The sequence below is a fragment of the Procambarus clarkii genome, chromosome 22 (assembly GCF_040958095.1).
Source record: "Procambarus clarkii isolate CNS0578487 chromosome 22, FALCON_Pclarkii_2.0, whole genome shotgun sequence".
Lineage (NCBI taxonomy): Eukaryota > Metazoa > Arthropoda > Malacostraca > Decapoda > Cambaridae > Procambarus > Procambarus clarkii.
The window spans coordinates 48395490-48421361 of record NC_091171.1 but is presented as its reverse complement, the minus strand read 5'-3'; the positions used below and the strand labels follow the sequence as shown (position 1 = coordinate 48421361).

At 43.5% G+C, this 25872-nt stretch overlaps 1 protein-coding gene across 1 annotated transcript in view; it reads left to right on the top strand.

Moving 5' to 3' along the window:
* The first annotated feature begins 94 nt into the window (after positions 1–94).
* The window catches only part of LOC123759109 (uncharacterized), a 215674-nt gene continuing 189896 nt past the window's right edge, over positions 95–25872 (top strand). The window contains exons 1-7 of the mRNA XM_069329283.1: positions 95–101; positions 802–954; positions 3393–3695; positions 5826–5957; positions 6128–6295; positions 17278–17400; positions 17625–17849. Of these exons, the coding sequence (XP_069185384.1) occupies positions 95–101; positions 802–954; positions 3393–3695; positions 5826–5957; positions 6128–6295; positions 17278–17400; positions 17625–17849 (1111 nt within the window). The remainder of the gene's footprint in view (positions 102–801; positions 955–3392; positions 3696–5825; positions 5958–6127; positions 6296–17277; positions 17401–17624; positions 17850–25872) is intronic.

Here is a 25872-nt window from a genome sequence, read left to right as displayed (position 1 = left end):
ATGTGATGCTCTTACATGCAACAGATGGCGCTGAATCTTAAAAAAAAACGTTATTTCCTGTCACAGGTGTGGCATCTATACTTATACTCACGAAATGATTGGTATGGTAACTAACACAGCTCAATTCCAACGCACTTTCACACAAAATAATGAACTCAAAATGTATGAAAATTCAATTTATCAATGAAATTGGAAACATTGAAATGGAATCGTAACATATTTAGTATAGTGTGTATTGCTATTACGTGCAACAGATGGTACTGTTTTTTAAAAAAAGTATGTTTTTACCGGTCACAGGTGTGTCATCTATATAGCAGGTATATAAAAACACGCGTGTATCCGAATGAAACGTCAAAATTTCAAAGAATTCGGTGAAGAACTTACGTCCAACAGATGGCGCTGTTTTTCAAAATGCAGTTTTTTTCCTGTCACAGGTGAGGCATGTATATAGTAGGTATTAAAAACTTGTGCCTATTCGAATGAAACGTTGTGTCAAAATTTTAAAGCAATCGGTAAAGAGGTTTCAAAGATTTCCCTCACATGAAAACCCATGTAAAACAGTTTTTCAAAAAAGCATGTTTTTCCCGTCACAGACGTAACATCAATATAGTATGTATATAAAACCCTGCTCGGATGCGAATGGAATGGCGTGTGAAAATTTCAAAGCAATCGGTGAAGAACTTTCGGAGATTAGCGATTTTGAACAAACGAACATTTATATTTTTATTTATATAAATATAAGGGGTGGGACTTCTTTATTGATAAGGACAAAATAATTGCCAATCTCCACAAAGTAAGTAGGCATTTTTCCTATTCAGAATTTGACTTTCGATTTAAATTTACCAGGAAACGGGGTTCACCTGCAACGATATAGAGATAAAAATATCCGAATTATAAGATGTCTGGGAAGGACTTCTGCTACAGATGTTTTGGCCGTGATACAAACTCCTCTCCGTAAGTTTTTACATTATGTTTATGAAGTTTCTTTTATTTGTTATTTAGGATATAATAATTTCCCATTCATTTCGCCTAGTTAATTTTAAGGAAAGTTCGATGAGAGAAATGACATAAATTACAATTTGTGTTCTGTTCGGGGCGTTGTATAATAGTTAATGTGCGGAGGTGTCACGTGGTACAGCCTCACCCTTGGCTAGGGAGACCTTATTCAGTGTGAAAGGCATCCTCATCCCATCAGTGGTATACCAGTATATTGGTATATTTCTAGTTCGGTGTCTTCATCTAAATCATTTGATATATCTAATATCTTCTCATTTTATCAAAAACGTTTTACAAGGTAATAGGGTCCACATATAATATACAAAAATAAATTAAAGCATATTATCAGGCAGCTGTTGTAGTGAAAGTCCCGTTGAGGAATATGACTCGTCTTTATTGTGTAATGAATGTGGTGGTGAGGAAGATTTCTGGTTGTTATGAGGTAACAGTCCCCTCATAATATCCACCTCACACAGTATGAGAGTTATTCCTCACAGTTTGAACTGGTTTATAACCATTTAGTATGTTGTAGAGTATATGTAGCCAGGTTAATCCAGGAGTATTGATCTGTTTTGGATTATTATTATTATTATTATATTATTATTATTATTATTATTATTATTATTATTATTATTATTATTGTTTCACATTTAACATTATATTTGAGTTATGAACAACTGACGTATGCATGACGCAGTGAAAGTAAGCCATTTGTTTTTGATTCATCATTAATGCTATGGTCTTATTTGTTCCTCTTCACTGATATTGATCCATGTGTTCAGGGCGGTTGTCTGGTGTATGATGGTCATGATTATTACCATTTTTTATTGTGCTTTATTCTATACACTTCAAATAGACGGTAGAGCGACACTCACGCTTCTTGCAGGTCGACGTTCAATCCCCGACCGTTCAAGTAGTTGGGCACCATTCCTTTCCTCATCCTATCCTAAATCCTTATACTCATATCCATTCAAAGTGCTATATAGTCGTAATGGCTTAGTACGTTCTCCTAATAATTACCTTACCTTATTATATGCTAATGTGAGTATTCAAGCATAAATGTATCTAAGCTGAAGCTGAGACTATAACACAAAGAGGACTCTAATTTAGCTTATTGTAATGATTGATTCGTAAGAAGAAATTCAAATATTTGGTGAGATATTTTTGTATACTATAAGTTTGATGGTAGTGGAAGCAGGTGCAGCGGTCCAAGAGGTCAAGAGTTGCCATAGGCTACAGCATTGATTGTGCAAAAGTTTTAGTTTATGCTTATTAATTGTCCACGGATTGTTTGACAAAGTTTTTCATTTATTGTCTCTGCGTGTCTGGTAGGTGCAGGATGATGGTATAGGGAATCATGGCTCTTAATAAAATTACGTTGGCATAAGTGAGGCGAATCTGAATAAGGATTCATTGAGAGTAAGCCTGAGGAACTATAATAGGAGAAAGTGTCCAAGACTTCACGTCCATTCGGGCGTGATGTTATGAAGGCAGGTGAGCTTGAGTTGGTCTACCCAAGATTAGGCAAGTCAGTTCCCACGGCCTGGTACACTTTCTATGAATAATGTTGTGAGGACCATCCCGGTAACTCCCGAGAGCAGGAGCTGACACTTGAGAAGTGTCACAGTTGTTATTATATTTGCTGTTGTGGGACAGGTAGAGACGGGTACTAACACCCTCATATTACCCAGTACAACATAAGATGAAAAGACTCGATGCCTCCTGGATAAATGTAAAGTTGAACCCCTAATCTTTAAAGTGGCAAACTTGGTGTAATGAAAATCCTGGTGATAAAGATTACTCGGTGAAAGGTGTAGTGAAAGTCTTGGTGAGAAGTATGAGTGGTGCAGAGAAAGTTCTGGTGAGGAAGATTACTGGTGCAGAGAAAGTTCTGGTGAGGAAGATTACTGGTGCAGAGAAAGTTCTGGTGAGGAAGATTACTGGTTCAGAGAAAGTTCTGGTGAGGAAGATTACTGGTGCAGAGAAAGTTCTGGTGAGGAAGATTACTGGTGCAGAGAAAGTTCTTTAGTTGCTTTGTTCACATTGACTCCGAGTCAGGCCCTCAACACCTTAGTTTACTGTACACCACCCCAAGCCCTCCCCTCAGTCTTCTTAGTTTACACCAGTTCTATCGCTCCTCTCAACCTTCTTAGTGTACCCAAATCCTCTCTTCACCCTGGTCAGTTTACACCAACCTTCACAAGCTCTATCAGTATCTGAAGTGTATAATGTACCTTGATCAGTTTTCTTATACATGGAATATAAGAAGTACATTTGGCTTCCAGAAATATCCGAAAAATCTTTTTAAGGAAAAATAGAAGTTCATATGAATGGGATATATTTTGTTTAACAATTTATATATTTATTCAGAGAACTTACGCTATTTTACCTTCCAGAGTTTTACGTGTCAAACACAAGCACCATTCGCGCCAGTCTTGGAGACCACTTGAGGGTTCCCATCACCAAGACTAAGGATCTGCCCGATGAAGTGTTCATCCGCAGACTTCCAGATGGATGGGTGTACAAGGCTGGGACCACTGCTGATGTTTCCCTTCCTTTGACCTTTGACCCGGTCACACTCGGAGACGTGGGAATATACATCCTTGGTAATGATGGCACATCTCAGGAATCGAAAACCTTTTCTGCAGCCAAGGTCGAAATTGAATACAATGGAGCATATTTTCATCTAATTGTACGAGGTAGAGTTGTACTCCTTGTAAATATTATCTGAAGTGATGTACTAAATTTTTCAATGGCTGTTGTCTTCACTGCACTGCACTATGTTGTGAAGATGGTTGCCTGCAGTTTAATGCATTTTGCAATGATCATTGTGTACAGTGTTGTGAATGTTGCACGTGTGATGTAGTGTGCATGTTACAAATAGTGATGATTCATGATCTATATTGTGAAGATGGATGTCTATAGTGTGATAAATAGACAACCCACAATGCATGGTGCATTGGGGGTTGTCTGTAGTATGGTGTATGAGGCAGTGATGGTTGTCTAGTGTGGTGCATGGTACAGTGATGGTCGTCTGTAGTGTGGTGCATGCTACAGTGATGGTCGTCTGTAGTGTGGTGCATGCTACAGTGATGGTCGTCTGTAGTGTGGTGCATGGTACAGTGAATGTTGTCTGTAGTGTGGTGCATGGTGCAGTGATGGTTGTCTAGTGTGGTGCATGGTACAGTGATGGTTGTAGTGTGATGCATGGTACAATGATGGTCGTCTGTAGTGTGGTGCATGGTGCAGTGATGGTTGTCTAGTGTGGTGCATGGTACAGTGATTGTTGTCTGTAGTGTGGTGCATGGTACAGTGATGGTTGTCTGTAGTGTGGTGCATGGTACAGTGATGGTTGTCTGTAGTGTGATGTATGGTACAGTGATGGTTGTCTGTAGTGTGATGTATGGTGCAGTGATGGTTGTCTGTAGTGTGGTGCATGGTGCAGTGATGGTTGTCTAGTGTGGTGCATGGTACAGTGATGGTTGTCTGTAGTGTGGTGCATGGTACAGTGATGGTCGTCTGTAGTGTGGTGCATGGTACAGTGATGGTTGTCTGTAGTGTGGTGCATGGTACAGTGATGGTTGTCTGTAGTGTGATGTATGGTACAGTGATGGTTGTCTGTAGTGTGATGTATGGTGCAGTGATGGTTGTCTGTAGTTTGGTGCATGGTACAGTGATGGTTGTCTGTAGTGTGGTGCATGTACAGTGATGGTTGTCTGTAGTGTGGTGCAGTGATGGTTGTCTGTAGTGTGGTGCATGGTGCAGTGATGGTTGTCTGTAGTGTGGTGTATGGTGCAGTGATGGTTGTCTGTAGTGTGATGCATGGTACAGTAATGGTTGTCTGTAGTGTGGTGCATGGTACAGTGATGGTTGTCTGTAGTGTGGTGCATGGTACAGTGATGGTTGTCTGTAGTGTGGTGCATGGTACAGTGATGGTTGTCTGTAGTGTGATGCATGGTACAGTGATGGTTGTCTGTAGTGTGATGTATGGTGCAGTGATGGTTGTCTGTAGTGTGATGCATGGTACAGTGATGGTTGTCTGTAGTGTGGTGCATGATACAGTGATGGTTGTCTGTAGTGTGGTGCATGGTACAGTGATGGTTGTCTGTAGTGTGATGTATGGTGCAGTGATGGTTGTCTGTAGTGTGATGTATGGTGCAGTGATGGTTGTCTGTAGTGTGGTGCATGGTACAGTGATGGTTGTCTGTAGTGTGGTGTATGGTACAGTGATGGTTGTCTGTAGTGTGGTGCATGGTGCAGTGATGGTTGTCTGTAGTGTGGTGCATGGTACAGTGATGGTTGTCTGTAGTGTGATGTATGGTGCAGTGATGGTTGTCTGTAGTGTGATGTATGGTGCAGTGATGGTTGTCTAGTGTGGTGCATGGTACAGTGATGGTTGTCTGTAGTGTGGTGTATGGTACAGTGATGGTTGTCTGTAGTGTGGTGCATGGTACAGTGATGGTTGTCTGTAGTGTGATGTATGGTGCAGTGATGGTTGTCTGTAGTGTGGTGCATGGTACAGTGATGGTTGTCTGTAGTGTGGTGTATGGTACAGTGATGGTTGTCTGTAGTGTGGTGCATGGTACAGTGATGGTTGTCTGTAGTGAGGTGCATGGTACAGTGATGGTTGTCTAGTGTGGTGCATGGTACAGTGATGGTTGTCTGTAGTGTGGTGCATGGTACAGTGATGGTTGTCTGTAGTGTGGTGCATGGTACAGTGATGGTTGTGTACCTTAAGGTCTATGGTGTGTTGTTACAGTGAGTGAGAGTGACTGTTATGGACCACAGTGTGGTGACTGTACCTTAAGGTCAATGTTGTGTTGTTACAGAGTGTGAGAGTGACCGTTATGGACCTCAGTGCCAGTCTTGGTGCCCTGACTGTCAAAATGGTGGCATATGTCATGCTGTGACTGGCACTTGTGTCTGTGCTCCAGGCTACAGTGGTCCCACCTGCCAACATGGTAAGCAACTTAACACGTTTTACAGTTCATATCTTACATAAACAGTTGCTATTACATCATTATCTAAATTACCATTTATCCAAACACTAACCAAAAGCCGGTTAATATATATATACTTATATATAACACGCAGTATCCGGTGTATTTGTGTATTGTTTATGTTTTGACAGCGTGTCCCCGAGGCAGCTTCGGGAGCTCGTGTCAGTTTATATGCCAGAAGACCACTCTTGGCTTCAGTCCTGCAACTAAGGGTCAGTGTGAGAAGTTGATCATATGTCTGCCTGAACCCTATGGCTGCTCCTGTGCTCCCGGCTACACCGGCCCCTTCTGTGACCAAGGTAATATTCCTCTCTTAAAGTCTCGCAAGTGTTTATAATGAGTTGGTTATTTCAAACACACAAATTTTATTGGTAGCGGGACACACAAGACTGTTGGGTAAATGATTAAATATTATTTTACATTGTAAAATACAGTCTCAAGTGGGTGCGAGTGTGTGTACTAATTGACATCGGGAGGTTTCTCGTATATAAATTACTCGGCTGCGCCCGGGTCTACCCCCCTCCTGTTTCCATCCCCTCTTTCCCAATCTCCCTCTCTCCCCTCACTCTCATCTCTTGTCCTATTCCCTTTTCTCCCCCGTTCCCCCTTCTCCCCTTTTCCACCCAACTTTCCCCCTCTTCCAATCTCTATGAATACTACTTTGTGGTGGCAGTATGACTACTGCCACCACAACGACTGTGACTACTGCCACCACAACCACTGTGACTACTGCCACCACAGCCACTGTGACTACTGCCACCACAACCACTGTGACTACTGCCACCACAACCAGTGTGACTACTGCCCCCACAACGACTGTGACTACTGCCACCACAACCTGTGTGACTACTGCCACCACAACCACTGTGACTACTGCCACCACAACGACTGTGACTACTGCCACCACAACCACTGTGACTACTGCCACCACAACCACTGTGACTACTACCACCACAACCTGTGTGACTACTGCCACCACAACCACTGTGACTATTGCCACCACAACCACTGTGACTACTGCCACCACAACCACTGTGACTACTGCCACCACAACCACTGTGACTACTACCACCACAACCTGTGTGACTACTGCCACCACAACCACTGTGACTACTGCCACCACAACTACTGTGACTACTGCCACCACAACCACTGTGACTACTGCCACCACAACCACTGTGACTACTGCCACCACAACCTGTGTGACTACTGCCACCACAACCACTGTGACTACTGCCACCACAACCTGTGTGACTACTGCCACCACAACCACTGTGACTACTGCCACCACAACCACTGTGACTACTACCACCACAACCTGTGTGACTACTGCCACCACAACCACTGTGACTACTGCCACCACAACCACTGTGACTACTGCCACCACAACCACTGTGACTACTACCACTACAACCTGTGTGACTACTGCCACCACAACCACTGTGACTACTGCCACCACAACCACTGTGACTACTGTCACCACATCCACTGTTACTACTACCACCACAACCTGTGTGACTACTGCCACCACAACCACTGTGACTACTGCCACCACAACCACTGTGACTACTGCCACCACAACCACTGTGACTACTACCACCACAACCTGTGTGACTACTGCCACCACAACCACTGTGACTACTACCACCACAACCTGTGTGACTACTGCCACCACAACCACTGTGACTACTGCCACCACAACCACTGTGACTACTGCCACCACAACCACTGTGACTACTGCCACCACAACCTGTGTGACTACTGCCACCACAACCACTGTGACTACTGCCACCACAACCTGTGTGACTACTGCCACCACAACCAGTGTGACTACTGCCACCACAACCTGTGTGACTACTGCCACCACAACCTGTGTGACTACTGCCACCACAACCACTGTGACTACTGCCACCACATCCTGTGTGACTACTGCCACCACAACCTGTGTGACTACTGCCACCACAACCTGTGTGACCACTGCCACCACAACCTGTGTGACTACTGCCACCACAACCTGTGTGACTACTGCCACCACAACCTATGTGACTACTGCCACCACAACCTGTGTGACTACTGCCACCACAACCAGTGTGACTACTGCCACCACAACCTGTGTGACTACTGCCACCACAACCTGTGTGACTACTGCCACCACAACCACTGTGACTACTGCCACCACATCCTGTGTGACTACTGCCACCACAACCTGTGTGACTACTGCCACCACAACCTGTGTGACTACTGCCACCACATCCTGTGTGACTACTGCCACCACAACCTGTGTGACTACTGCCATCACAACCTGAGTGACTACTGCCACCCCAACCTGTGTGACTACTGCCACCACAACCTGTGTGACTACTGCCACCACATCCTGTGTGACTACTGCCACCACAACCTGTGTGACTACTGCCACCACAACCTGTGTGACTACTGCCACCACAACCTATGTGACTACTGGCACCACAACCACTGTGACTACTGCCACCACAACCTGTGTGACTACTGCCACCACAACTGTGTGACTACTGCCACCACAACCTGTGTGACTACTGCCACCACAACCTGTGTGACTACTGCCACCACAACCTGTGTGACTACTGCCACCACAACCTGTGTGACTACTGCCACCACAACCTGTGTGACTACTGCCACCACAACCTGTGTGACTACTGCCACCACAACCTGTGTGACTACTGCCACCACAACCTGTGTGACTACTGCCACCACAACCACTGTGACTACTGCCACCACAACCACTGTGACTACTGCCACCACAACCTGTGTGACTACTGCCACCACAACCTGTGTGACTACTGCCACCACAACCTGTGTGACTACTGCCACCACAACCTATGTGACTACTGCCACCACATCCTGTGTGACTACTGCCACCACATCCTGTGTGACTACTGCCACCACAAGCTGTGTGACTACTGCCACCACAACCACTGTGACTACTGGCACCACAACCACTGTGACTACTGCCACCACATCCTGTGTGACTACTGCCACCACATCCTGTGTGACTACTGCCACCACAACCTGTGTGACTTCTGCCACCACAACCACTGTGACTACTGCCACCACAACCACTGTGACTACTGGCACCACAACCACTGTGACTACTGCCACCACAACCACTGTGACTACTGCCACCACAACCACTGTGACTACTGGCATCACAACCTGTGAGACTACTGCCACCACAACCTATGTGACTACTGGCACCACAACCTGTGAGACTACTGCCACCACAACCACTGTGACTACTGCCACCACAACCTGTGAGACTACTGCCACCACAACCACTGTGACTACTGGCATCACAACCTGTGAGACTACTGCCACCACAACCACTGTGACTACTGCCATCACAACCACTGTGACTACTGCCACCACAACCACTGTGACTACTGGCATCACAACCTGTGAGACTACTGCCACCACAACCTATGTGACTACTGGCACCACAACCTGTGTGACTACTGCCACCACAACCACTGTGACTACTGCCACCACAACCACTGTGACTACTGCCCACCACAACCACTGTGACTACTGCCACCACAACCACTGTGACTACTGCCACCACAACCACTGTGACTACTACCACCACAACCTGTGTGACTACTGCCACCACAACCACTGTGACTACTGCCACCACAACCTGTGTGACTACTGCCACCACAACCTGTGTGACTACTGCCACCACAACCACTGTGACTACTGCCACCACATCCTGTGTGACTACTGCCACCACAACCTGTGTGACTACTGCCACCACAACCTGTGTGACCACTGCCACCACAACCTGTGTGACTACTGCCACCACAACCTGTGTGACTACTGCCACCACAACCTATGTGACTACTGCCACCACAACCTGTGTGACTACTGCCACCACAACCACTGTGACTACTGCCACCACAACCTGTGTGACTACTGCCACCACAACCTGTGTGACTACTGCCACCACAACCACTGTGACTACTGCCACCACATCCTGTGTGACTACTGCCACCACAACCTGTGTGACTACTGCCACCACAACCTGTGTGACTACTGCCACCACATCCTGTGTGACTACTGCCACCACAACCTGTGTGACTACTGCCATCACAACCTGTGTGACTACTGCCACCCCAACCTGTGTGACTACTGCCACCACAACCTGTGTGACTACTGCCACCACATCCTGTGTGACTACTGCCACCACAACCTGTGTGACTACTGCCACCACAACCTGTGTGACTACTGCCACCACAACCTATGTGACTACTGGCACCACAACCACTGTGACTACTGCCACCACAACCTGTGTGACTACTGCCACCACAACCTGTGTGACTACTGCCACCACAACCTGTGTGACTACTGCCACCACAACCTATGTGACTACTGCCACCACATCCTGTGTGACTACTGCCACCACATCCTGTGTGACTACTGCCACCACAACCTGTGTGACTACTGCCACCACAACCACTGTGACTACTGGCACCACAACCACTGTGACTACTGCCACCACATCCTGTGTGACCTACTGCCACCACATCCTGTGTGACTACTGCCACCACAACCTGTGTGACTTCTGCCACCACAACCACTGTGACTACTGCCACCACAACCACTGTGACTACTGGTGTTACGTACTCCTAGCAGAATACGTATATAAATTTAAAATAAATATTATTTTATTTTATCATTGCATGTATATGTACACACATTGTGTTTTGGGTAAATTGTCGTATGGTGTGGCAGCGTCAGCGGACAAGAGCGCGGTTGCCTTTGCACACGTCTATTTCCTGATTGATACGGGAAAGCTGGACCTGTTCAGTTGAGAGTTCCAGATGTCACTTTATTTTAGTTAGAAATGTTTTATATACTGTAATTAAACAGGTGTCATTATACTTATATATTTTGTAAGCAACTATTATATGTAACTTGCAGTCTTATGTGTTTTGATAACAAGTGGTTGTTCAATTAGTTTAAAATATTAAAAAGTCCTTAGTTTCCATCCCTCATCCTGGGATGAGGCAGACGGGAGGTGAGAATGTGGGTGGCGACAGAGCGAGAGTTCAGTAGCTGATACTGGACCAGGAGAGTAACATGTGGGAGATAAGTCTATTACATTCATTTTGTGCCATAATTACTATTATATATTACGTGCCATGACAATACTTTCATATATTCTACAAGTTAACTTTACCATCTGTGTTTTTATATTATACTGTTTTGAATATATTTATGTAATATTGTTTATCTATTCTTCAGTCCTAAGGAAGATTTATTTTTGTGCTCATTACTTATCAAGGGGTTATACTGGTGATTCGCTATTGAGAACAGCAGTTGTGTCGTATCCCTAGACGTAATTAAAGTTGGCTGCTGTAGGATCACGAGCCGTAACGTACGATAGGTAACAAAGAGTTATGGGGGCCTGTGCCGGGAAATATTGTTCTCACTTTAACTTAAATATGCTAATCTAACCTTGCCTTCCTAGGTACCAGTGTGTCAAGTGTCTGTGTGTTTCTTAAGAACTATTCCATGTGCCAAGCAAGCCTTCCTGTGTGTCAAGTAACAACGTTTCACGATTTTGAGGTAAGTCATCCTATATATTTTGTTTGTGCAGTGAGGCCAAGCGAATTTTCAGTGTGGTGACAATTTTACAGTGAAGTGTAGTGCAGTGCCATTATTTTAATTATTTTTGTGAATCAAGTGCCAAGTGTTAGTAACAATGGAGGAGAAAGTTGCCGCGTTGGTGGCTCACCCAGACTTTGAAGGGATTCAGAACCTTAAAAAGACTGAGTTAATACAAATGGCAAATCAGTTGGATTTGACCGCCAGCAATAGAATGGTTAAAGCTCAAATATTGAAAGTCATTGTGACGCATTTTGTTGAGAATGGGGATTTAGAGGAAGAAATTCTAGAGGAGTTAAGAGAGGAGTCGAGTGATCAGATGACGTTAAAGCGTCTTGAGTTAGAAGCTCGCCAATTAGAGCTTGAAGCTCAAAAAGAACAGAAAATATTAGAGGCTGAAGCTCGTCAAAGAGAGATTGAAGCTCAACAGCAACAGCAAATATTAGAGGCTGAAGCTCAGCAAAGAGAGCTTGAGACTAGGCGTTTAGAAATTGCGGTACAGTTGCAAATAGAAGCCACAAAGAAGCAACAAGCCGAGGAACAAACTAGGCAATTAGAGATTCAACAACAAATGGCTGACACTAACTTCAGGCTTGAATCACAGCGTATGGCAGCTGGGCATGGAAATACTAGTAATGTTTCAACAAATAGTGATAATAATCCCATCAGGACGCATAAGTATATAGAGTTGCCCAAGTTCAATGAGGAGGATCCTGAGGTTTTCTTTGCACATTTTTATAAAATTGCCATCAGTATGAACTGGCCAAGGGATCAGTGGGTAGCCATTATGCAGTCTCAATTTAAGGGGCGTAGTCAGGAGGTTTTCACATCCCTACCTGACGCTCATAGTTTTGATTATGAATTTGTAAAGAAAAGCATCCTAAATGCTTATCAATTAAATCCAGAGGCACACAGGCAAAAGTTCAGAAATCTAAGGAGGACAAGTGATCAGACAATAGCAGATTTTACTCGTCAGAAGACGAATTTTTGTAACAGATGGTTAAAGTCACTTTCAGTCACAGACTTTGATGCTTTAAAGAATCTTCTTATAATGGAAGAAGTATTGTCATGTCTCCCAGACCAGTTGTCTACTTTTATGGCAGAACAAAAGAATGTAACAGATATTGATGAGCTGTCAAAGCTCGCGGATGAGCATGAGTTGCTGACTAGGGCCCCGTTTACGGCCACTTCACCTAAGTCTAGTCGTAGAGTAAATTTCAATGCTCACCGAACTCCTTATCAGTATAAGTCTCCTCCTGGTGCGACAGTTACTCCCGTGAACTCTTCTCTTACTAACCCTAAGATGGTTACTCCATTGCCAGGATCATCTAAGCCTAGTAATGTTATTTCTAAACCTACAGTTGGTTCTACCAGTGTGTCCACTGTAAGGTCCTGTTCCCATTGTAAGAGAAAAGGCCATGGAATTCATTCATGTTTTATATTGCACCCTGAGTTACGACCAACTGGTCTCATTTATTGCAGAGGTGTGCAAAATAAACTTACTAATAAACATGTAACTGTAAACCCCAATTGGGTGAAACAGTATTCACCATATATGTCTTCAGGTGAAGTTTTGTGTATTAATGGGAAGTGGAAGCCAGTGGTTATTCTTCGTGATACAGGTGCTTCCCAAACCATAATTTCATCCAGTATTCTTTCTGATGTTAAAAAGAGAGAGACTGGAAAGTTTGTTGTTCTTCAGAGTGTTGCAGGATGTAAAACTGTACCTCTAATAGACATTAATTTCAGATCCACCATTACACCAAGTTTATGCACTGTGGGTGTTAGTACACAGTTGCCCATCCCAGGTGTGGATGTTATATTGGGTAATGATGTGGCCATAAATCATGTTGTGGGTGAGATTGATCCCCGTTTGTGTAAACAGCCCGTTGCAGACCATGTTTATTCTGCCTGTGCTGAAGTTAGTTCTATGAATGAACCTGTTGTAGAAGATGGTTTTGTCCATTCTACCTGTGCTGATGTCAGTACTACTATAAATCCAGTTGTCAGTTCTGATGTTGTTACTCAAGCATTTGTGCCAGTAACCAGTACCCTTCAGTGGAGAAGTGGGATGTGGTTGTTCCAGATTCCTGTGTGGCCGATTTAGTTGTTGAGAGTAAGCCTGATACTATGACTCTGCTTTATTCCAATAAATTGGGAAAGGATGTCCATGTACCATTGTCTTGCCCGCTCACTACGAACGTTGTGCCAGGAGTTGAGAGAAACTTAAAAGCCACGACTCTGTATTCCAGCCAAGTGAATGGGTTAGGACAAGATGTCGGGTTGGCAGAAGTATTCCCGCTCACTCCAAGTTTAGAATCAGTTGTCGAGAGTAAGTCCGTTGTAGAGGCCCCGCCTCACCCTAGTCAAGGTGATATAATAGGGGAGGAGGTCAAACTACCTGTTACTTGCCCGCTCACTTCAGATTCCCTTCATTTAAGTGCTTTGAGTAGAACTGACCCTAAGATTTCAGAGAGAAGCAAGGAGACAGTCTGTACTGTAGATCCAGTTTTGGAGAGTGTGGGAAAGCAGCCAGAGGATCAGCTTCTGTTGAGTAGATGGAGACCCATTGAGCCTCCCTCTTCAGTTGTCTGTGAGGATGTGACCCAGCTTGGTAGTGATATTATTGATTGTGAGCAGACAGTACTCCAAGCAGCTCCAGAAGTCATGGGAGGAAATTTTGGTAAAATCATTAAGAGTGGTAAAGTAGCATTTGGATCTAAGTTTCGACGTTGTGATTCTTATTCTATGTGGAGTAAGTATTTCTCATTGTGTACATTGAGTCAGAGTGTGTGTAGGATGTTGAACTCTACTTTTATTCTGCAGCCATTTTCTTGGGAAGTAATGGACTGTGGGACATCTTTGTCAAGCCTTGTGGTTGAGCAGAGAGAGTTTACTCAAGTAGGTTGTGCACCCAGCAGTTCTGAGGAAGTGGTGAGTTATGCTAGAGCAGTGTCTCTATATTCAGATCCAGTAAATTTTGATGCACGAGTGATAAAAGTGTATGTTCCACTTAAGTGTGGTGTTGACTTTCAGAGTCATATTGGTGTTGACCTTCAGAGTCATATTGTGGGTGAAGGATTAAATCATACTGGGGAGCAGATGTTTGAGGCTCCAGGTGTGCAATTCAAGTTGGAGGATAAGGTTATCCTACCTAGAGTTAATCATTGTGAAGGGTTTCAGATTGTCCTTGGGCGTTTCCCAGGTAATCTGCTGTTCATCTTCAAGATGTTAAGACCCTTAAACCTCTTGGTTGATTGGTTGTCATCAGACGTAAATCACTTGGGAAGTGATGGTGAGGGTTGTAAAGTTTTCGGCATGTTTTATTTAGTCTCTTGGAAGACTAGACGGTTGATGAAAGTGTGTGTTGTGTTCAAGTTCACCATCAGAGGGTGTGAACTTGTCTTGAGAGTTATGATTGAGATATGGTGCCTAGGCATATGCCTGTTTTCTTTCACTGATCGTTATGACAGAGTTATGAGGAAATTGATTTCTGTGTTCCTTATGGATCATCTGAGTCAGTTCGATCAGGTAGTCTTTGCACTTGTCTTGGGTTGTATTTCTTGGTTGGAAGGTCAAAGGTTTGATAAGTCGGTGTCTTGTGTTTCGGAAGGTTCTATGAATGGGAAAGTCTTATGCATAATTGTGAGGTTTAATGCTACTTTCTCTAATTTTAGTATCCATCGGGCGAGAGTATGTGTTCCACAGAGGATCCAGAGTGATGAGCAGATGTCTGTGTCAGAGCATACCCAGGAGAAGTCCCAAATCTACTCAACATACAGCCTGCTTCAATTAAGCAGTTCAGCTCCAGAAAAAGGGAGTAATGGAAAATCGAGGCTGTCTTGGGAAAATTCACCATGTGAAAAAGGAATCACATGGAAAAATGAAACTGATCTTGAAGAAATAGTAGAAACATATGAAAAACTAAATTGCCATGATAACTGTGTGAAAGCAGCTACCTTTATTGACAATTCTATTCATGCTACTAATGATACTGTTGTAGATAGGAGTGTGAAATATGATCTAAAACAAAGTGAAATAAATGAGATAGTACCTTGGAGAGATAAATTTGCATACTCCAGTGACACATATGTAGAACATAGTCATAAGACTGAAATTTCTGAGTTTCCTGTAAAACTATATTTGGAGTGTTTTCATATTTGTCCAGAAATGTGTTCTTATTACTTATACATGTTTGGTGTAATTAATACCATAAATCTCAAGTGTCATACATTTTACTTTGAAAAAATGCCATTGATCTTCAATCTATTGCATTTTTTTCTTGGTGGTGGAAGTGTTACGTACTCCTAGCAGAATACGTATATAAATTTAAAATAAATATTATTTTATTTTATCATTGCATGTATATGTACACACATTGTGTTTTGGGTAAATTGTCGTATGGTGTGGCAGCGTCAGTGGACAAGAGCGCGGTTGCCTTTGCACACGTCTATTTCCTGATTGATACGGGAAAGCTGGACCTGTTCAGTTGAGAGTTCCAGATGTCACTTTATTTTAGTTAGAAAATGTTTTATATACTGTAATTAAACAGGTGTCATTATACTTATATATTTTGTAAGCAACTATTATATGTAACTTGCAGTCTTATGTGTTTTGAGAACAAGTGGTTGTTCAATTAGTTTAAAATATTAAAAAGTCCTTAGTTTCCATCCCTCATCCTGGGATGAGGCAGACGGGAGGTGAGAATGTGGGTGGCGACAGAGCGAGAGTTCAGTAGCTGATACTGGACCAGGAGAGTAACATGTGGGAGATAAGTCTATTACATTCATTTTGTGCCATAATTACTATTATATATTACGTGCCATGACAATACTTTCATATATTCTACAAGTTAACTTTACCATCTGTGTTTTTATATTATACTGTTTTGAATATATTTATGTAATATTGTTTATCTATTCTTCAGTCCTAAGGAAGATTTTATTTTTGTGCTCATTACTTATCAAGGGGTTATACTGGTGATTCGCTATTGAGAACAGCAGTTGTGTCGTATCCCTAGACGTAATTAAAGTTGGCTGCTGTAGGATCACGAGCCGTAACGTACGATAGGTAACAACTGGCACCACAACCACTGTGACTACTGCCACCACAACCACTGTGACTACTGCCACCACAACCACTGTGACTACTGGCATCACAACCTGTGAGACTACTGCCACCACAACCTATGTGACTACTGGCACCACAACCTGTGAGACTACTGCCACCACAACCACTGTGACTACTGCCACCACAACCTGTGAGACTACTGCCACCACAACCACTGTGACTACTGGCATCACAACCTGTGAGACTACTGCCACCACAACCACTGTGACTACTGCCATCACAACCACTGTGACTACTGCCACCACAACCACTGTGACTACTGGCATCACAACCTGTGAGACTACTGCCACCACAACCTATGTGACTACTGGCACCACAACCTGTGAGACTACTGCCACCACAACCACTGTGACTACTGCCACCACAACCACTGTGACTACTGCCACCACAACCACTGTGACTACTGCCACCACAACCTATGTGATTACTGTAAGGACAACCTCTGTGACGTGTTGATAACCTTGTCTTCACAGTGTTGTTGATAATGTTAGTGTTGTGTGTGGGTCCACAGAGTGTCCAGCAGGAAGGTACGGTGCTGGCTGCTCCCACGACTGTGACTACTGTGAGAACAAGCACTGTGACTCTGTCAATGGATCCTGCACTCGTGGCTGCAAAAATGAAGTATTTTGTCGCGGTATGGTTTTTATTATTATTTATTTATTTATAAGGTTGTGAAGTTAACAGCCTTAGTACTTTTACCACAAAAGTTGACATTTTACTGATAAATATTCTCAGCTAATTACTTCTTAAATAGCCCTGAAATACTGTACATCTGAATTTTTAGAATATAATGTAATGTATTTTGCCTTGTGTTGTGAAGTGTTTAGTGTGTGTATTAGAACATTGCCTCCCCGACAGGTGCGATGCCTCTGGACCTGCCTCGCCTGCGGACTCCTCCGTCTCTCACTGACATACGAGACACCTCACTTGTTGTGAACTTCTCCACCTGGACGAGGGAGGAAGATGACGGGTCGGAGGCGGTTGGTATTGTGAGTTACCTGCTTCAGTACCGGAGGGAAGATGACCTCACTTGGACCACGGTGAAGACTGTGTCACACAGCTCAGTGTCAGGCCAGACTCAAGGTATAGTGAGATGTGTGTGTGTGTGTGTAACGCTTTTGGACCAATTTTCAATTTTATTTAATTTCTTTATTATGCACCCCATACCCATCCCGTTGGCGATGGCGAACAGGGTTACAGAGGCACATCATGGGTTCAGGAACTGAACCCCATAGTTCGTTTAGCTAAGCAAGTAACAATCTTGTGAAGCTAGTTTCGCAATTGTTAATATTACATACACATGTATGTATATATACATAACAATACTATAATATTTTTGTCACAAGTAATTAACAAGATACTTACAAAAGTCACTATACAAGGCACTTTACAGCTATGGTGAGTCACACAGTTACTAGTCTTGCTCCACACCCACCCAACTGGGCGGCAGCTTTACAGTCATGTGCTCCACACCCACCCAACTGGGCGGCAGCTTTACAGTTATGTGCAGGCTGCACCTACAGTAAGCATATTGTGGATACTTCGCTAAGATTCCTGGCAGTACATCATTATGAATAAAGTACTTACACATTTCTTGGACACCATTGATGATATTATCTCTGAATTTCGCGATGTTTTCACATTCCATTATATAATAACGCAAAGTATGCAAAAAGTTGACAGAGCTTACATTTAGTCAAATCTACATCAGCAGATGTTACAAACTCCCAGAGGTACTTATAGCCGAGCCTAAGCCTAGCAGTGGTAACATCTAGAAATCTGCTGACCTTACTCGATGACCCATAGACGTGCTGTTATTTCTGCATATTGGAATGATGATGGATGGAGTAAAAGTGTGTGAATTCCACTTTGCCTCAAGTGTACGAGATTTTGTTGATGTTCCCGGAATATTACTGCCCTCAGGCTGCTCAAAGGCAGTCCAAGAAGGTAATCAATTCCCTCTTTACGAGCAAACGTTTTGGCTAACTCATCAGTTCTATCAAGCATTTGGAGACTTAATATGGGAAGTAGTTCACAGGAGACAAACTCTGACTCCATCATTGATTATTTCATTATATCTGTGTCTAGCTTCAGATACAAGCACGTCATAGTTATGCCTTGGGGAGCTGAGTGCAGTTTAGGATGACAAGTAGTCACTTACAATTAGCGTGTCAACTTTGGATTCATATACTCGTTCGAGGATTATGGCAACCAATTCTGCTTGAAGAGCACGCAAGGTATAGTGAACTCTGTGTGTGTTATAGTTTTGAACTACTCTGAAGACTGCGTTATTCAGCTGTGTCAAGCCAGACTCAAGATATAGTGAACTGTGTGTGTGTATTTACCTAAGTGTAATTACCTAAATGTAGTTACAGGATGAGAGCAACGCTCGTGGTGTCCCGTCCTCTTAGTACTCTTTGTTGTTTAATTCTTTGATATTACTAACGGTCTTGGCCTTCACCACCTTCTCACTTAGCTTGTTCCAACCGTTTACTACTCTGTTAGAAAGTTTCCTTTTGCAAACTTTTTTTCGACACCTTTGTTTCTATAGCTTGAATCTGTGTCCTCTTGTTCCTGACGTTGCTGATTTTAGGAATTCCTCTTTGTCACTTTGGTCGATTCCTGTTAATATTTTGTATGTGGTGATCATATCACCTCCTTTTCTTCTATCGTCTTGTTTTGACATGTTTAATGTCTGTAGTCTCTCCTCGTAACTCTTAGTTTTTCAGTTCCGGAAGCCATTTTGTAGCATGCCTATGCAACTTTTCCAGTTTATTGCTGTGCTTCTTGAGATTTGGACACCATACAAATGTTGCATATTCCAATTTGGGTCTCACAAAAGTCATGAACAGTCACTTTACTATTTCACCATCCATATAATTAAAAGTAAGTTTAAAATTAGAAAGCGACGCATACGCTCCTCTCACTGTTCTTTTTATGTTCCTCTGGCGACAGCTTACTATCCAATCCAAAACCACCCCCAGGTCTTGTTCTTTATTAGAGTTCTGTAATTCCTTTCCACATAATTTGTAAGTTGTATGTGGTCTATTTTCTCAGATTCCACATTCCATAACATGGCATTTATTTACTTTGCCACTTTACGCTCCAAGCACTTATTTTATCCAGATTAAAGGTCATTACAATCACCTGCGCCTCCTATCTTCCCCAGTATCTTAGCATCATCCACAGACATGTTCAAGTAATTCTGTATTCCTTCTGGTAGATCGTTTATGTAGACGATGAACATTACTGGTGCAAGAACTGTCTGCCAGTTAGAAACAGGTAGAAAGTTTTTCATCCATGTCAAAAGTCTCCGTCACTCCTCCAGCATGTTCCAGTTTCTAGAACACCCTCTTGTGTGGGACCGTGCGTGCGTGTGTGTACTCACCTAGTTGTGTTTGCGGGGGTTGAGCTCTGGCTCTTTGGTCCCGCCTCTCAACCGTCAATCAACAGGTGTACAGATTCCTGACCCTATCGGGCTCTATCATATCTACACTTGAAACTGTGTATGGAGTCAGCCTCCACCACATCACCCCCTAATGCATTCCATTTGTCAACCACTCTGACACTAAAAAAGTTCTTTCTAATATCTCTGTGGCTCATTTGGGCACTCAGTTTCCACCTGTGTCCCCTTGTGCATGTTCCACTTGTGTTAAATAGACTGTCTTTATCTACCCTATCAATTCCCTTCAGAATCTTGAATGTGGTGATCATGTCCCCCCTAACTCTTCTGTCTTCCAGCGAAGTGAGGTTTAATTCCCGTAGTCTCTCCTCGTAGCTCATACCTCTCAGCTCGGGTACTAGTCTGGTGGCAAACCTTTGAACCTTTTCCAGTTTAGTCTTATCCTTGACTAGATATGGACTCCATGCTGGGGCTGCATACTCCAGGATTGGCCTGACATATGTGGTATACAAAGTTCTGAATGATTCTTTACACAAGTTTCTGAATGCCGTTCGTATGTTGGCCAGCCTGGCATATGCCGCTGATGTTATCCGCTTGATATGCGCTGCAGGAGACAGGTCTGGCGTGATATCAACCCCCAAGTTTTTTTCCTTCTCTGACTCCTGAAGAATTTCCTCTACCAGATGATACCTTGTATCTGGTCTCCTGCTCCCTACACCTATCTTCATTACATTACATTTGGTTGGGTTAAACTCTAACAACCATTTGTTCGACCATTCCTTCAGCTTGTCTAGGTCTTCTTGAAGCCTCAAACAATCCTCTTCTGTTTTAATCCTTCTCATAATTTTAGCATCGTCCGCAAACATTGAGAGAAATGAATCGATTCCCTCCGGGAGATCATTTACATATATCAGAAACAAGATAGGACCGAGTACAGAGCCCTGTGGGACTCCACTGGTAACTTCACGCCAATCGGAGGTCTCACCCCTCACCGTAACTCTCTGCTTCCTATTGCTTAGATACTCCCTTATCCACTGGAGCACCTTACCAGCTACACTTGCCTGTCTCTCCAGCTTATGTACCAGCCTCTTATGCGGTACTGTGTCAAAGGCTTTCCGACAATCCAAGAAAATGCAGTCCGCCCAGCCCTTTCTTTCTTGCTTAATCTTTGTCACCTGATCGTAGAATACTATCAAGCCTGTAAGGCAAGATTTACCCTCCCTGAACCCATGTTGGCAATTTGTCACGAAGTCCCTTCTCTCCAGATGTGTTACCAGGTTTTTTCTCACGATCTTCTCCATCACCTTGCATGGTATACAAGTCAAGGACACTGGCCTGTAGTTCAGTGCCTCTTGCCTGTCGCCCTTTTTGTATATTGGGACCACATTCGCCGTCTTCCATATTTCTGGTAGGTCTCCCATCTCCAGTGACTTACTATACACTATGGAGAGTGGCAAGCAAAGTGCCTCTGCACACTCTTTCAGTATCCAAGGTGAGATCCCATCTGGACTAACAGCCTTTCTAACATCCAGATCCAGCAGGTGTCTCTTGACCTCCTCTCTCGTAATTTCGAACTTTTCCAAGGCCGCCTGGTTTACCTCTCTTTCTCCTAGCACAGTGACCTCACCTTGTTCTATTGTGAAGACCTACTGGAATGTCTTGTTGAGTTCTTCACACACCTCTTTGTCATTCTCTGTATACCTGTCCTCGCCTGTTCTAAGTTTCAATACCTGTTCTTTCACTGTTGTTTTCCTTCTGATGTGACTGTGGAGTAGCTTTGGTTCGGTCTTGGCTTTGTTTGCTATATCATTTTCAAAACATTTCTCTGCTTCTCTTCTCACCCTGACGTACTCATTCCTGGTTCTCTGGTATCTCTTTCTGCTTTCTGGTGTTCTGTTATTCCGGAAGTTCCTTCACGCCCTTTTGTTCAGTTTCTTCGCTTCCATACATGCCCTATTATACCATAGATTCTTTTGTTGCTTCTCGGATTTTTCCCTTTGGGCCGGGATGAACCTCTTTACTGCCTCCTGACACTTTTGGGTAACATAGTCCATCATTCCCTGTACAGACTTATCTCTGAGGTCTGTGTCCCAAGGTATTTCACTTAGGAAACTTCCCATCTGTTCATAATTCCCCTTTCGGTATGCCAGCCTTTTGAATCCTAGTTCTTTTTTGGGGGAGATAATTTCTTGCTCTACCAGGTACTCAAAGTTCAATACACTGTGGTCACTCATTCCCAAGGGCGCTTCCATCTTAACTTCCCTTATATCCCACTCATATATCTTATATCCCACTCCTGGGAGGTGACCTGGGGGGTGGCCTGGGAGGTGACCTGGGATGTGACCTGGGAGGTGAGACTACCTGAGAGGCTAGTTCGGTGTCGTGCTTGCCATCTATTCTTGTGGGCTATTTGCTCATCTTTCGTCATAAACCTCTCTATAAACACATTGTAATGGATTTCACTTCCTCTGAGTAAATGCTTGTTCCTCATTATGTACTCCACAGCCTCTTCATTGGAGAATTGCACCAGAACAGGTCTATTCTTGTTACAATTGTATGGTCCAACCCGGCGGCTGATATCCACCTCGTGTTCTGCCATTCCTGCTCCAATACATCTCAATATCTCATGCAATTCATATTTTTCCATCTCTATTCTCTCTTGTCTTGTTGGTGCCCCAGATTCGAATAATCCATGTATTATAATAGACCGTCTCCTCAGTAATTCATTGTCATGCTGGTAGCCTGTCCCCTGGGGGTTCTCCATCCCAACCGCAGTCACTAACCCATCCCCCACTAATCCTCTGTCTTTAGCCATGCTGCTAATCCTTCCTAATTCGTTTGTGATCCGAGCACATTCCCTCTCCCAGTCCTCTCTTCCCTTCCTAATCTCTTCCTGAATATAGAGCATGAGTTCTTGTTTCTGCCTCTCTACCGCATCCTGTATTTGCTGAAATAACTCGCTTTTAATCCCTTGGATTAGATCCTCTATCCAATCGCTCCTTCTCTCTACAAATTTCCCTATTAATTTGTCTATAAATCTGTCCTCCTCATCCCTGCTGGTGATTGACCTTGAATCCCTTCCTGATCTTGTCATTGCTGTAACAACCTAGCCAAAAAGGCGCTTCTCAATACCTTGCACAATCTGCAGCACAAACAGGCGAGAAAGTACTCCACGTGGCTGGTCAAGATGTGAGGTCGCTGCGTCCCGCGTCACAGCTGGTGAGGTCACTAGTAAGGCACCGGCTCCACAATTTCACAATACCACGATGTACTCAACACTTATTTTCAGTGGTGCTGTTTCTACGGTTTTTCTTCACTTGTGGTTTGAGTGAACTTACTAGTTATTCAATCACTCATATACACTCATATACGCATATACACTGATTATTCCCCTCAATTCACTAGCTACACAAGAGCTTCCCAGACCCTTCTGACCTCCGTGGCTGTCTGACCTCAACGCACACGCACGCGTGTGTGTGTGTGTGTGGAAAAAATAGTAGTTAATCGACTTGAGAATGGTTTAGGACGGACCGAAACGTCGTCGTCCCTTCACTTTCTAGTGTGTGGTTAGGTTAACATATTTCAGCCACGTTATTGTGACTCCTCGTCTGCAGTTAGTAGTTAGTAACAGTTGAGAGGCAGGCCGAAAGAGCAGAGCTCAACCCCCGCAAGCACAACTAGGTGAATATACACACAGGTCAGAGGAGGTCTACTAGAGAGGAGACCAGTATATCTCTACTAGAGATATACTAGAGAGGAGGTCAAGAGACACCTGCTGGATCTGGATGTTAGAAAGGCTGTTGGTCCAGATGGGATCTCACCATGGGTACTGAAAGAGTGTGCAGAGGCACTTTGCTTGCCACTCTCCATAGTGTATAGTAAGTCACTGGAGACGGGAGACCTACCAGAAATATGGAAGACGGCGAATGTGGTCCCAATATACAAAAAGGGCGACAGGCAAGAGGCACTGAACTACAGGCCAGTGTCCTTGACTTGTATACCATGCAAGGTGATGGAGAAGATCGTGAGAAAAAACCTGGTAACACATCTGGAGAGAAGGGACTTCGTGACAAATCGCCAACATGGGTTCAGGGAGGGTAAATCTTGCCTTACAGGCTTGATAGAATTCTACGATCAGGTGACAAAGTGGGGGGAGGGTTCCCTAGGTGGGCACCTTGTAGGGGACTGGCAGGAGTTGGGGCAGGTAGGACATCTATTGGGTGGAGGGTGGGGGTGGTGTTTCTCTCTCTGTGTCTGTTGAACTGCTTGTGGAGGGTTCCCCACTCCCCTCTGGGATTGTAAGGCTCGGGGTTGTGGCTCCATAATTCCTTTCTTTCTCCCTGCGCTCCCTCCTCGCGGCTGCTGTCCTCATTCTGCTTTTTTTAACTTCGGTACATTTGCTACTCCACCCTTCCTTGCTAATAAGACCTCTTTTGTTCTCTCGCTCGTGAATACCACCTTTATTAATCGGTCTCTGTCCTTGTTGTACCATCCGAGCCTGAAAACCTTTTCAATATTCTGTTCAGTCCTCTCCATCTTTACCCCTTTAAGGATTTCATTAACTTCATTTTTGTCCTTGTCTCTCCACTCCGCTGGACTGATCCTTGTTTGCTCCTTAATGCCTACTATTACTATACTACTCTTTTTTGTTCTACTGGTAGTTACCTACTTGTGATAACCTACTGGTATTTACCTACATGTAGTTGCCTACTTGTGATTACTACTGGTTCTACCATGGACTAGTTAAGTGACACGAACTTACTAGTTTACACCATAATAACTGACACGAACTTACTAGTTTACACCATAATATTTGACACGAACACTAGTTTACAGCATAATATTTGACACAAACACTAGTTTACAGCATAATATTTGACATAAACACTTGTTTACAACATAATATTTGACACGAACACTAGTTTACAACATTTGACACGAACACTAGTTTACAACATAATATTTGACACGAACACTAGTTTACAACATAATATTTGACACGAACACTAGTTTACAACATAATATTTGACACGAACACTAGTTTACAACATAATATTTGACACGAACACTAGTTTACAACATAATATTTGACACGAAATTGCTAGTTTACATCATAATATCTGACACGAACACTAGTTTACAGCATAATATCTGACACGAAATTACTAGTTTACAGCATAATGACACAAACACTAGTTTACAGCATAATATCTGACACATTCTAGTTTACAGCATATCTGACACATTCTAGTTTACAGCATATCTGACACATTCTAGTTTACAGCATAATATCTGACACGAACTTACAAGTTTACAGCATAATATCTGACACAAACACTAGTTTACAGCATAATGACACAAACACTAGTTTACAGCATAATGACACAAACACTAGTTTACAGCATAATGACACAAACACTAGTTTACAGCATAATGACACAAACACTAGTTTACAGCATAATGACACAAACACTAGTTTACAGCATAATATCTGACACAAACACTAGTTTACAGCATAATATCTGACACAAACACTAGTTTACAGTATGGCAAGTTGTTGCATTACTACGTTAGTCATCCTCCTACAAACAGCATCCTGGACTGACACGGGCGAGTAACTCAGGCTGGAGCTTCACCGCCATAGTCCTCTCACTGCCCTCCGAATGTGGCGTTGCTTCCACGTTGATTCAACGTTGTCAGTGT